The sequence below is a fragment of the Aedes albopictus genome, chromosome 3, assembly GCF_035046485.1.
Source record: "Aedes albopictus strain Foshan chromosome 3, AalbF5, whole genome shotgun sequence".
NCBI classification, from domain to species: domain Eukaryota; kingdom Metazoa; phylum Arthropoda; class Insecta; order Diptera; family Culicidae; genus Aedes; species Aedes albopictus.
This window is the reverse complement of record NC_085138.1, coordinates 282,217,742-282,232,578: the sequence shown is the minus strand read 5'-3', so window position 1 is coordinate 282,232,578 and position 14,837 is coordinate 282,217,742. Positions and strand designations below refer to the sequence as shown.

Sequence of the window (14,837 nt, the reverse complement as noted above, 5' to 3'; positions counted from 1 at the left end):
TCAAGGTTCCCCGATTTCAGCGCGTCTTTACTGGTATATTAGCATGGATAAATTCCTCTCTGATAAAAACCGCTTAAACAATTCCTGAAGAAACTGCTGGAACAACTTCTTAAATAATCCTTGGAACAACTTTTGAAGATATCCCTGCTGAAACTGAAGTAATTCTAGGAATATTGTAGAAGTCTTTAAAGATATTTCCAAATGTTTCGCTGAAGAACTTTCTGTAGGAATTTAAAATAAAATCTGAGGAAAATTCTAATGGAATTCCTGAAACAATTGCTGAAAAAACGGGAATATTTAAAAAAAAAATCATAGATAGTTTTTCTGTAGAAATTCCAGGAGAAACACCTGAAAGCCCCAGTTGGAATACCTTACAAAACCTCTAGAGATAAAAAAAAACAGAGAAATCCTCTAAGAAAAATCCTGAACAATTTTTTAATGAACTACTGGAGGAATCCTTGAGGTACGCTTGGAGGAAATCCTATTTCTAAGAAAATACTTAGAGAATACCCGGTAGAATTTAAGATGAAATCTCTGTGTGAATTTCTACAGTAATCTCTGCAAGAATGTCTTTCAGGCTTTCCGTAAGAATTCTTAGAAGAATTTCTAAAAAAATCTGTAGACAAAATTCTGAAGAAATCCTTGGAGGATTTTCTAAGACTTTCTCAAGAAATCGTTGAAGTAGTTTTTGGAAGAGAAATGTCTTGAAGAAGTTTCTAAAGGAATGTGCCGACATCTTTGGAATTGTCTTAATTATCTTTTTTAGAATTTCTAAAGTAATCCTTGGAGAAAATTTTTTAGAAAGCTTTTGAGAAGGAACTGCATTTCTGATTCGTTATGTATCCGTGAATCATTTTCTGAAAAAAATCCATGGAGTATTTTTGAGAATGTTCATGGAAGGTTTTCAAGATGAATGCTTAGAAAAAAATCTGGAGGAATCTCTATGAAAAAAGAAAGAAATTTGCATATGAATTTCTGCAACAATTTATGCAAGATTTTTTGAAAGGAATTCTTGAAATGATTTCCAAAGAGATTCATGCTACATTTTTGGAAGCTATCTTTGCAGGGCTTTCTTAAGGCATTTTTGGAGAAATATCTGGAGGACATTCTAAAGCCTAAAAGAATCCCTAGAAGATTTTATGAAAGAACACCTGACTGATTTTTTTAGGATTTCCCGGATGATTTTTTGAAGTAAAGTTCTTTCTTTAGGAATTGATAGTAGATTTTTTTTCAGAAACTCGTGAAAGATTTTTTATTGATTGATTTGTCTTTATTAAAGAGACCTTCAGCCCTTGGGGCGATTTTTTAAATGAATCCTTTGATGGATTTCCATGAGGATCCATGAAAGTCTTTTCGAAAAATCTGAGGAAGTTTTTCAAACTAATCCTCGGAGAAATTTGTAAAGAAATCTCTGGAGGAAAATCGAGAGATATTTCTGAAGAAATTATCAGTCGAATTTATAATAAAAGCTATGGGAGATTTTCTGAAATAATCGCCCGAAAAGTCTGCGACATTTTTTTAAATACAGTCCCAGCAGGAATTTTTAAAGAAATATCACATTTTCTGGCTGAAAATCAAATTTTTCAATAGAAAAAAAAAATCCTGGAGCAATTGCTAAATCAAACCGTGGAGAATGTTCAGGAATTGAACCGAAGGATTTTTTGGAGAAAAAAATCTAGAAAAGCCCCCAAGAAACATTTTTTAGAAGAGTTTCCGAAGAAATTTTTGGTAGATTTTCTAAAGGAATCTCTAATTGATTCTGTCGTGTGCAGCATAATTGTCCCATGTTAATAGGGATTACCATAGAACATGGAACAACTATGCTGCACACGGCAGTTCTCTAAACAAATGTCTAGATAAATTTTAATTAAATATCCAGAAGAATTTCTTGAGAAATCTCTGGGTAAAATTCTCAAACGATCACTGAAATGATTTGCAATCATGGATAAATTGATGAAGCAAATCATGCCAGATTTCGTTAAATAATTATTTACTTCTGGAGGAACACATGGAAAATTTTCTGAAATATTTTGTAACATGATTATTTGATTTGGGAAGTTTTCTTCGGAGCAGGGTTCCTGATTTCCACTTTTCATCTTCTTCCACACTCGAATACAGTCAGCAGCGAACGGTTGTCGCTTTAGTTTGTGTGTTTGCTTGTCAGCGACGACAGCAAACACCGGCGAACGGTAGGAAGCCATACATGGAATTTAAACATTCGTCCACAATCGCATCGCAAGCGATTCGTGAGTGAATTGCGCGTACGAATATTTGAAGTTTTCAAAAAATGTTTATTATTTTCTTTGCTAATCTAGCATTTCAACAACAATACACTAAAACCGTATGCACTACATGCAGAAATTCTCTTCTAGTTATGATAATAGCCGCTTCGATCGCTCACCAGCATTCGTCACCATTCGCCATTCATTCATTCGCTTGCGATCCAAACTGCGACGATCGGCCACGAATATCCATGTCAACCAGCTTGCGCATCGCTTCTCACTGGTGATGGGGTTGCGTGTTTGTTCATGACCATCCGTTTGCTGCATCATTCTCGATTCGCTTCAGCAAAGAGGAGTGAATATGAATGGAGTGAGGCGAATTTACCGATCCTTGCTTCGGAGACCGTCGTAATAAAATTGAAAATTTGGGGTTCACTTAAGGTACCCCGGGGCAAGTGAGAATCGGGGGCAAGTGAGACCTATAGCTAGTATTTTTATTATTATTTATTTTTAAGACTAACATTCTTCGTGGAAAACATAGGTATCACACCTACGTATACTTTGAATACAAAAAATGTTATTGTTTCAACCATAAAGAGACCATATACGTTATTGTTGTTCATATGTAATTTTCAATTCACTATGTGAGATTGACGTGCTCTACTACATTCGTAGTTTAAAAATAGATTTGTCATTATACAAATACTTTTTCGGTTTCAGGATAGTATTTGGAGTTCTTGCAAATGATTTCAAGCGAAAAAGCTGTATTTTTTTTTATTTATTACCTTTAGTTTACTGCTCTCACTTGCCCCAGTGCATTTCGCTATCTGGGGTAAGTGGGACCTATGAGAATAAACAAACACAATTTTATGGGTTCATCTCGCCTTGTCCAGCCTAAGATGAAATTAGCACTAAAGTCAATAAAAATTGACACGTTAAGTAATCTACTGTTGAATTATACTTTATTACCTCTATTTAGATGAGGAAATTCTTGTTAAAAATGGTAAAACCTTGGGTAAAACAAAAAAAAATCAATAGCAAGTATTTTTTATGTTGTTCTTTAAATATCTTCCATTATTTTTTCACTCAACGCTGCATAATGAATTCTTTTGAGCATTCAGGAACCGTCCATAAAAAAATTAAAATAGGGTAATGACCTTTTCAAATTTCACGATTAAAAAAAAACATTATTTAATGCTCGTAAGATTATGTAAGGGAGAAGATATTACTGAAAATCTCGAAACCCCAGATTTATTTTTGGCGAGGTTCATCAACTATATTAGACCAAGTTTCGAAATCTTTTGTCTCCTTACTTTACGGCGCTTTTTGTATAAAAAATCAATTTATTTTGCATTAGCTGCTAGAGTTGATTCAAGTATTTTTCCCCAGCCATTTTTTATATCTTACGTAATTTATGCACGATACTATAAACCTCTTCGTATTTTAATCTCTAAAGATATTCATTCATATACGAGATTTATGAATTATGTTACCTTATTTGTGGCATTATATTAAGCCCTTTGAACAAAAACTCTGAATAGGTCCCACTTGCCACGTGAAACGCAGTAAATGAAGATCTGCTATACTTTTCATTATATGCATAATATATGGAATTTTAAAATTTTGAAACAGTTTTAATGCACGTTAATAAGTACAAATATACCAACAACGTCTTTTGGGTTCATTGGAATTATTAAAAAAATGTGTTCTGAAATTTTTGGCATGACAAAACCAAATTAGCGATTTTTTGGGTCCCACTTGCCCCGGGGTACCTTACTTTTATTTAACACCGCAGAATTGCAACAAAAGGTGACCAAGCAGATTGCGGTACAAACCTGCCTTACTCGTACAGAAAGATCGTTCGGCAAATACAGCACAACCAGTTACCACGCTCTATCATGTACTTGTCACGAATTTCTAAATATCCGAAGGATCCCCTTGAGGATATTCAAAAGAGACCCCTGGAAGAATTTCTAAAGCTGGAAAAGCTGTGGACAATCTTTGTCATGAAAATCAATTAAAAGTAGTTCAATTTAACTGTAGTTTACTGGAATAATATGATGAAATTCAATCCACTTGAAGTACTAAAGGAATCTCTGATAGCATTCCCAAAGGAATTTCCGTAGGATTCCGCCAAAAATCCATGAAAAGCTTATCAAAAGAATACCCGGAGAATTCCATGCAGTGATTTCTGGAGGATTTTCCGAATGAGTCAGAATCCTTGAAGTAATCCCTGGAAAATTTTCCCAAGTAATCCATGGAAGAATTCACGAAGGAGGAATTCCAAATGAAATCGTGGATCTTAATATGAAGGAATTCTTAGATCCCTCTGAAGGTATTTCTGTCTGAGAGAAGGAATTTGCAATGAAATCGTTGGTGGTTGGAATCACGATGAAATTCACAGAGGAATCAAGAGCGTAGTCAGCTTTTCCGTCAGTGAGGCTGCGAGCATCCTTAGCAAATTTATACGTACTATCATATTCTGAAAGCATTATTCAATTCGTTGAAAAAAGCTCGCCTGTTCTACACAAATCAGCGTGATGCTGCCAGCAATGGCCGATTTCTGGTAAATTAAGGAGGATTTCCTGAAGGTATCTCTGGAGAAATTCCTCGATAAATAGCTGGCGCAAACCTTGGAAGAACTCTTGAAGGGATCCTGGAGGAATTGCTGGAAAAATTTCGTGTGGAAATCCTCTTAGAATTCCTATAGAAATTTCTTAAGGACTTCCTAGAGGGATTTCAGGAGCAATTCCTGGAGAAAATCTGTGGAAATCCCTGGATGATATCGTGGAGGAACCCCCAAAGAAATTCCTGGAAGATTCTCTGGAGAAAATCCCGGTGGAATGCCTGGAGGAATTTCTGAAGGAATCCCTAGAAGAGTTCTGGAAGGAATTCCAAGTGGCATTTTGGAAAAAAAATTCGAAAGAAATTCCTAGAGAAATTTCTGGAAGAATTGCTGGATAAACTCCTGGAGAAATTTCAAGGCGAATTCCTGGAAGAATCCTTGCAGCAATTTTGGAGGAATGTTTAGAGGAAACCCTAGAGGACTCTTTGGAAGAAGTACAGGTGAAATCCCAAGGGGATTCACTGGATCAATCCCTGGAGGAATTCTTGGAGAAGAAATATCTCGATAAATACCTTCTAGGATCGCTGAAGAAAATTCTGGTAGAATTCCTGGAGAAATTCCTGGAAGAATTTCTGAAGGAATCCCTGGAGGATTTCTGTAGGAATTTCTGAAGGAATTCCTGGAGGGGTTCCTCAAGGAATTCGCGAAGAAAATTATGTGGTTATTTTTGGAGGAATTCTTGGAGGAATTCCTGGAGGAGCCCATGGAAAAATTCCTAGATGAAATCCTGGGGAAATGCCTAGACATGTTCTCGGAGGAATCCCTGAAGGAATTCCTTAAGCAATCTCTGAAGGATTTTTTTGGAGAATTCGTAGAGGGATAAATTCCAAGAGAAATTCCTGGAGAAAATTGCCGATCGAATCCCAAAGGATTTCCTGCAAGAATTCCTGTAGATATTCTGAAGGAATTCTTGGATATATTCATGCAGGAATTTCTGGGATAATTCCTGAAAGAATGCTTGAAGGAATTTCTGGAAGAGTCCCTTGAGATATTCCTGGATAAAAACTTGTATTCCCTGGAGGAACGTCTGGAACTATGCATAAAGAAATGTCTGGAAGAATCCCTATATAAATTCCTGGAGGAATCCCTGGAACAAATGCCGGAGGAATATCTGGAGGAATTCCCAGAGAAATCCCTGGAATAACTCCTGAAGGAATCTCTGGAGGATTCCCTAGATGAATTCCTGAAGGGATGAATTTATGAAATTTATGAAGTAGTCTCTGGAAGAAATCTGGAGAAATCGCAGAGAGGATTCTTGGGGAAATCCCTGCAGCAGTTCTTGTAGGAATATCTGAAGAAGCATCAGGTGGAATCCGGGAAGCAATCCCAAGAGAAATTTCTAAGGTAATCTCTAAGCCTATACATAAGATTCGTGGAGGATGTCCTGTATTAACTTATGGAGGAGTTTTTGAAAGAATTACAGGAGAAATTCATGAAGAAATCCCAAGAAGAGTTCCTAAAGGAATCCTTGGAGGAGTTTTTAGAAAAACGTCTGGAGTTGTTCCCGGAAATATGACAGAAAGAGTTCTTGGAGCAATACTTGTAGGAATTCCTGAAGAAACCCCTATGAGGAATCCCGGAAACAATCCCACGAGGAGTTCATTAGGAAATCCCAGGAGTGCTATTTGAACTAATTCCTCGAAAAAATCTGTAGGAATCTCTGGCAAAAGTTTGAAGGAATCCATGTCTGCAGTAATTTCTAGACGAATTATTGAAAAAATCCTTGGATGGACTCCTAAAGGACTGGAGGAACCTCCTAAGTAACAATGAAAGCTTAACAACGGCTTATTCAACCTCAATTACCTTAAGAGCGGTTTTTTCGTCCATTTTAAAGCAATACTGTTTGTTGGGCTCTACGCGAGTCTATTTACCTATTTCTAAGGTGGTTCTAGGTTTAGATTTTTTTTAATTTCCGAAGGATCACTAAAGTCTGTCTTGAGAAATTCAAGAAAGATTGCCTGAACTCTTATGAGAATATCTAATATAGAGGAATCCCTGGAGCAACTTACGAAGGAATACCTAGAGGAATTCACAGAGAAATTCTTGTAAAAGTTTCCTAAGAAATTTCGTGAGGAGTTCCTAGAGGATTTGCCGGAGGAATTTTCAGAAGAATCCCTAGAAGGAGTCTCAGAGAAATTCCTATCTCGCCTGAATTCGTAATATATTTCACCAAAGTCGTACCAGAAGTTTCTTTGTACAATGTCGCTCTGTTGCGTGGTGGTGAAGATCGGAGCTGTGGCATCCATGACATGGACTTTCATGAATTACTTCAGAATAAATGTCTGTAGATTTATCGGAGTCATTCCAGCGAACGTCTAGCTAAGCGTTTTTTTTTCAGCAATTACGTTAGAAATTCAAGGATTTCCCAACTGATACCTCAAAGAAATAAATAAATAAAATTTCTTATAATCTCAAGACCATTCACAAACGTTGGATCTCTTTGTGGTCTTCTACAAAGTTTGTTTTGGCCAGGGATGGAAACACTCACTTGTAATCAGATGCACTCATTGCCTATTCTCTCTGCTCAAAAGTCTGCAATCAAAAAACAGTGTATGGAGGAATTTTACTTTGTAGTTTAATCTAAAAGTTTGTCGGACCAAGTAAGGGTCGCACACGTATACCAAAATCGTGGGAGAGCTATGAAGGCAACTCTCCACGGAATGAACTTAATTTGCATTCAACCTGTTGAGAGTCGCCTTCATTGCTCTCTTACGGCTACAATGCAACCCTTACTCTATTAGGCACACCTTCAAATAAAACTGCAAGGTAAAAGTCTTCCATACACTGTTTTTTGTTTGCGGGATTCAGAGCTGAGAGTGTATCTGAGTGCAAGTGAGTGTTTTGATCCCTGGTGTTGGCATATCCTAGACTAATGTTCAATATCATGGGAAAATTATAGCCTCTTACTGAAAAATGCAAAAAGCTAAAAACTTTCATACTAACTTCAAATTAATTTGATTGGATCATCGTAGAATCATATATATGGAAATTAGGAGTGGGCCCATCAATTTTTTTGACTTAAGGTTTGCCATAGAAGCTTGAACTACTCTATTGCAGAATAAAATGAAAAGTAGGGTCTATGTATGAAAAAAAGGAATAGGCTGAAAAAAATACACATGGTATTTTGAGAACCCTATTGTACTGATCCAAACATATAAATATTTCCAACATTTTCTTTTGAATTCCTATCTTAATATAATCTGTTGCTATCTTCCGTCCATTTCAGAACTTTGCGAACCTGGACCCGACGGGTAAAATCGACCAGGACACGCTGGAGCTGATGCGGAAGCCCCGCTGCGGGGCTCCCGATCTGCCCAGCTCCCGCGATTTTATGCCATCGAACAGTCTCAGCCCGTTGCAGTTCCAGCATCATCGGCGGCACCGGCGCTTCGTCATCCAGGGCCAGAAGTGGGAGCATCCCATCGTAACTTGGAGGTAAGTCAGTGACTGCGGCTGGCGCCAAGTCTTTCGAAGCGTGAGAAATTGCTTCGTAGTGCATGGGGATTCAGATCTAATTGAACGATACTCAATTTATTGTCTGCGAGACGCAGCTCAATTAAAAAGCAATAAACAATCAATTAGAGGCAAATGTGCGGAAATTTCAGTTTCTGGTATTGATTGCTCGTTCACTCTGAGCAGCGGTTGTTGTTGACAAATTTCAAATGAACCGAATAGAGCGACGACAGTTTGAGTCTGTACTCCACAGCAACGGAAAGAATCTTAATTATATCTGGAAGAAAATCAACTTACAGCAGTAATTAGAACAAATTTTGCTTCAATATTAATATCTTGTTGCAATTCTACCAGGGAATAATTCATTGTCTCCTTCCCACTTCATCCTCGTTCTTCTCGGGGTTCCATTTCACGGTGGCGTGGCCCCACCGGACGTATCTCAATTTCCCTTAAAAGCATCCTGAAAATGTAATAAAGCTACAATTAAGTTCGAATTCCCATCGCTGAACCAACAACGATGCCCGGAGGTGGCGGAAACCACACCATGCACTGCCACTCCACAGCATCATCGCATCTCCGTCGATCGCCCCACCCCCACGAGGGTCAACGAAATCATTTTACCGTTGTTGGGGGTGAGATTGATTGTTTTCTTCTAGATTTTATAAAAAAAAAACTTGGGACGTGTCTGGTTGAATTTTTACTTAGCCGAACCGTTTTTTTTTTTTCAATTTGAATGTGATTTCCCAAGTAGCAACGATAGCTGAATAACAGCTTATTCAGTTGAAAATTTTAAAATCAAGCTTAAAAGCGGTTTATTCCTCCATTGTACAGCAACAATGTTTGTTGGGTTTTTTCATGTGCCGGATTTTGTGGGTCATTTACTTTTGAATCAACACATTACCGCTTTTTCTCACCTAACTTTTTGAAAAGCGTTTGCAAAATACCTAATTTTCTTCTACAAAAAATAAGTGCTGTCATCGGAGATGAACCAGCCCCTGGCTGAAAATCTCGATAATAAAGATAATGATAATAGGTGCTGACATGCTAAAACTAGGGCTGGTTACTCAAGGTTTTCAAATTTCAGCGGCCCCTATAAACAGTACGCCCCCAAGGAAATGATTTCACTATTGTGCCCAATTTAGAATAATTTTAGGAAAACAACTCAATGCATTTATTATTTTACGATTACCGTAGTTACCGTGAAAGGTTAATTATTGTCAGAATTCCTTTTATGAGTTTGGCAATAATTCTTCTTATAATTTCTAGAAAAAATATTTAGTATTGTCCCCACTCCGCAAGAAATTCATTTGTAGATTCTTTCATGATTTATCAATAAAAATTATGATATGTTTACATAAAGAAGATTATCCGATTTTTTTAGGAATAATTTCAGCAAGAGTTCCTCCAAAGATTCCTTTTAGTTTCTCCAGGAATTCCCCCAGGGATTCTTTCAGGAGTTGTTCAGGACTTGTTCACGAGTGACCCACAAGTTTCCTCAGAAATTTCTTCCTGAATTCCTCCTGGGTTTCCTTAAAAATTGCTTTGAATATTTTTTCAAGGAGTGCTACATAAGATCATGCTTGTTTGTTTGTTGCGTTATGTTTTTTTTTAAGATTTCTGAATGAATTCTTTGAGAAATGTTATCAGATTTTTTTTCCAAAAAACACAAATTTCTCAAAAACTTTTTCTAGGAATTTCTCCAGGTGTTCAAAAAACTATATTTCTTAAAAAGGTGCAATTGCGGGTGAATTTTTTTCACAGATTTGGAGATTCTATCAGAAATTCCTCTAGGGTTTTTCTTTTTTGATTCAGAAATTTATCAGAAAGTTTTTCAGAAATTATTTCTTGAATTTCCCCAGAGGTTTCTTGAGGTATTGCTCCATTTCATGGATTTTCTCGGGCAATTGTTTGGAAACTCCTCTCGAAAATTCTCAAGAGATTCTTCTGGATGTTAGTCCAGTTTTTTTTTTAATTTTTTTTTAATTAGATTTATTAAGTTTGTCCAGAGGTTTCTCCAATAGAGAATCCTACAGAAAATCCTTCAGGGATCCCTCACAAACTTAGGGAGTATTTCCTAAATATTTCCACCAGTATCTTTGTTTGCGATTTCTATAGGCATGTTTTAAAAAATTCATTCAGAAATTCCTCTACGGATTTTCCAGAAATTCCTCCAGAAATTTATTAAGCATTTTTTTTCTTAGTATCACTTGCCTAGTTCCTTTTTAAGTTTTTTTTAGGAATCTCGTCAAAAAATTTTAGGAGTATTCATATGTATATCCGTAGGGTTATTCAGCGGGATTCCTGAAACAATTCTACAGTATTTTTTTTAAATCCTTGTAGAAACTTCTGCCGGAATCACCAAAAAAAATCTTGAAGAGACCTTAGGAAGAATTTCCCAAGCAATCCTTATAGGGGTTAGTGAAGAAATTTTTGAAATAATTCATGTAAATCTTCATGGAAAAACTGTTGAATAAATCCCTTGTTGAAATTCTTGAGGAAATGCTCAAAATTCTGAACAAGTTTCTGGAAATAAAAGGGGGGGGGGGGGGGGGGGTGAATCTCAAAGGAATTTCAGAAGGAATCTCAGCAGGTATTTCTGAAGGAACCCCTGAAAGAATTACTGGAAATCTTCAGTAAATAAATATTTGGAGAAACTTTGGTGGAGACTTTACTATTACTTTAGAGCTTTTAGTAGAACTTGTTACTTCAGACTCTAGTTTAATTTAAAAACACTTCACTAATACTTCACTTTTGCAAAAGAAAATAAAAAATGAATAACTCTTTTAAAGAAAAACTAGAAAGGACGAGCAAATTCCTTTTAATTCTACTACTGTGCTTATCTTCGGACAGATAGGCCTATTTCGTCTGTGACTTACAGACTTCTTCAGTGTCACTTCAGTCGAGCACTTGACACTGAAGAAGTCTGTAAGTCACAGACGAAATAGGCCTATCTGTCCGAAGATAAGCACAGTAGTAGAATTAAAAGGAATTTGCTCGTCCTTTCTAGTTTTTCTTTAAAAGAGTTATTCATTTTTTATTTTCTTTTGCAAAAGTGAAGTATTAGTGAAGTGTTTTTAAATTAAACTAGAGCCTTTGGTGGAGATCCTAGAAATAAAAAAAAAATGAGGAATTTATACGATAATTTCGGAAGACATCCTTTATTAGAACACTTCGAGGATAATATGAAAGTATTCCGGAGAAATCAGGGAACGAGTTTCTTTCCTCAGAGGGATTTCTATATAACACATTCTACCGTGACGTTACAACGTTTTGACGCCTTTTTGGTCAGATTTTTCAAATTCGACAGTAAACCCTCAAATATTTTTACATATTCGGATTCCTTGTAAAATTTCCAATAAGTTCAATCTTTTGAACATTTAGTTTTCAATGGAAAAGTATGTTTAAAATGGGAATAGGTAGCACGACGTTACAACGTTGTAACGTCACGCTACTCATTCCCATTTTTAACATACCTTTACGTTGAAAACTAAATGTTCAAAAGATTGAACTTATTGGAAATTTTACAAGGAATCCGAAAATGCAATAATATTTGAGGGTTTAGGTCAAATTTACAAGTTATAGTGAAAAATCTGACCGAAAAAGCACCAAAACGGTGTAACGTCACGGTAGAATGTGTCATATTCCAATTCGATATTTCTTCAGAAGTTCTTTTAGAGATCTCTCCAGTAGTTGATCCAGGTTACTTCAGATACTTATTAAGAAGGATTCAGGGATGCCTATAGGAGTTTCAACATGAATTTCTTAGGTTCTTAGATCTCTTAGGTATTCCAACAGGAGTTCCTTTTGGGATTACCCCAGAAGAAACTACAGTCTTTAAGGGTTCCTCCAGGAATTCTTTCGGAAATTTCTCCTTTGGTTCCTTCTGGGATCCCACCTGGAATTTCTTCAAGAATCCATCAGGATAAAATTTCTTCGGGAATCCCTTTGGAATTCATTTAGCATGCCTCATGGAGATTTTTCAATGAATCTATCAAGAGTTCTTTTACAGATTTATCTTGGAGTTCACACAGAAGTTCCTCCAAAGAGTAATCTTGGAGTTTATTGAGGGGTTCCTGCAGTATAGTAGTTCCTTCAGGGATCTCTCCCGTAGTTCTAGGAGGATTCAAGGATGCCTCCAGGTGTTTCATCAGGGATTCCTGCAGAATTTTACTCAGCTATTCCAACCGGAGTTCTCTTAGGTATTCTCCCTGAAGTTTCTTCAGAGATTCTTTCAGGAGGATTCAGGGATGCCTCCAGGAGATCAATCAGAAATTCCTCCAGAAGTTTCTTCTGGAATTCCTACAGAAGGACCTTCAGATATTAGTCCAGGAGTTCCTTTGAAAATTCCATCAGAAATTTCAGAGATTCGTTCAAATGTTTCTTCAGAGATTCCGCCAGGAATTACTTCAGGGATTCCCCTAGAAGTTTCTTCAGAGATCCTTACAAAAGGATCCATTGATCCTCAAGGAGAATTCAGGGATTACCCCCTGAAGTTTCTTTAGAGATTCCTATAGAAGTTCTTTTCAGGGGTTAGTCCAAGAGTTTGTTCTAGGATTCCTCCTGAAGTTACTTTAAAGATTTTTTCAGAAGTTCTTTCAGAGATCGCTTCTGGAGTTCTTTGGGAGATTTCTCCAGGAGAATTCAGAGATGCCTTCAGGAGTTACATCAGAATTTTATCCAGAAGTTTCTTCAAAAATTCATACAAGAGTTCTTTCAGGGATTCTTCTAGGAGTTCCTTCAATAATTTCTTTAGGACGATAGTCAGGCATATCTCCAAGATTTCCTTGAAGGATATCTCATGGGGTTTCTACAAGAACTCTTCCAGGATTTCCTTCTAGAAATCCTCCAGGAATTCTTTCTGGCATTCCTGCTGAAAATTCTTGAGGGATTCATTCTAAAAATTCATCTTGAAAATCCTTCGGGGATTGCTGCAGGAAATTCTTCGTAAATTCTGCCTAGAAATTCTTCAAGCATGGCACACATTTCCCAAATGGAGGAGAACATGCCGTGGAGCCGATCTACTGATACCTCCCTGAAATTCCTCCGGGATTCTTCCTAGAATTGTCTTCCTTCGAGATTCCTCCTGAGATTCCTACGGGATTCCTCCTGGAAATCCTTGGAGATTCCTCTTGGAATCCTTCGGGATTCCTCCAGGAATTCTTCTTCTGGGACTCCTCCTGAAAATCCTCCGGCGATTCATCATGGAATTCCTCTAGAAATTCCTCCGGTATTCCTTCAGGAATTCCTTCGGTATTCCTCCAGGAATTCCTTCGGTATTCCTCCAGGAATTCCTTCGGTATTCCTCCAGGAATTCCTTCGGTATTCCTCCAGGAATTCCTTCGGTATTCCTCCAGGAATTCCTTCGGTATTCCTCCAGGAATTCCTTCGGTATTCCTCCAGGAATTCCTTCGGTATTCCTCCAGGAATTCCTTCGGTATTCCTCCAGGAATTCCTTCGGTATTCCTCCAGGAATTCCTTCGGTATTCCTCCAGGAATTCCTTCGGTATTCCTCCAGGAATTCCTTCGGTATTCCTCCAGGAATTCCTTCGGTATTCCTCCAGGAATTCCTTCGGTATTCCTCCAGGAATTCCTTCGGTATTCCTCCAGGAATTCCTTCGGTATTCCTCCAGGAATTCCTTCGGTATTCCTCCAGGAATTCCTTCGGTATTCCTCCAGGAATTCCTTCGGTATTCCTCCAGGAATTCCTTCGGTATTCCTCCAGGAATTCCTTCGGTATTCCTCCAGGAATTTCTTCGGTATTCCTCCAGGAATTCCTTCGGTATTCCTCCAGGAATTCCTTCGGTATTCCTCCAGGAATTCCTCCGGGATTCTTCCGGGAATTCCTTCGGTATTCCTCCAGGAATTCCTCCGGGATTCCTCCGGGAATTCCTCCGGGATTCCTCCGGGAATTCCTCCGGGATTCCTCCGGGAATTCCTCCGGGATTCCTCCGGGAATTCCTCCGGGGATTTCTCCTGGAATTCTTTCAACATTTCACTTGATACTAGGAATAATATCACCCTAGTTACCGGTTTTCTATCGCGCGTGGCACCCCAGGCCAGCTGGAACGATAATGAAGAACCACTCAGCAACCGGACGAAAAGAAGTGGGCAGGAGGAGGTGGCCGTTGATAGATTTCCTTTGGCGCTAACCTATTTTCAGTTTGGCCCACCATACCATGCTACATTCATACATACATACATACATACATACCATACCATGCCTTCTGGAATATAATGCCGTCCGGCCAGGCAGGGACATCCCAGCATCAGCAGCAGTAGAAGTGTCCAGCAAATCGAAGCAACAGAAAGATTGTATCAAATGTTCTGTTGAGCTCTCAAAATAGAAAGACGGTCGCCCATGGATCCATTGTCCCTCAGCATCTGTTTGGTGGTTCAGATGCCAGAAATAAGCATAGGCGTTTTGGATGGAAATGCAAAGATAGGTACGCCCTTCTTTACAATTTTGGGCAATAAAAAAGCACCAACTGCTTTTTTTAATACGCACTTTTTATTATATTAGCTATCTCTGATTCATA

The 14,837-nt window shown here is 37.8% G+C and overlaps 1 protein-coding gene and 1 long non-coding RNA gene across 2 annotated transcripts in view; one reads left to right on the top strand and one right to left on the bottom strand.

Moving 5' to 3' along the window:
* The window catches only part of LOC109418850 (matrix metalloproteinase-2-like), a 513,298-nt gene that overhangs the window by 375,594 nt on the left and 122,867 nt on the right, over nt 1-14,837 (top strand). Inside the window, exon 3 of the mRNA XM_019693088.3 lies at nt 8,075-8,283. Within this exon, the coding sequence (XP_019548633.3) occupies nt 8,075-8,283 (209 nt within the window). The remainder of the gene's footprint in view (nt 1-8,074; nt 8,284-14,837) is intronic.
* The window catches only part of LOC134292195 (uncharacterized), a 163,813-nt gene that overhangs the window by 88,005 nt on the left and 60,971 nt on the right, over nt 1-14,837 (bottom strand). The gene's annotated exons all lie outside the window — the stretch shown is intronic.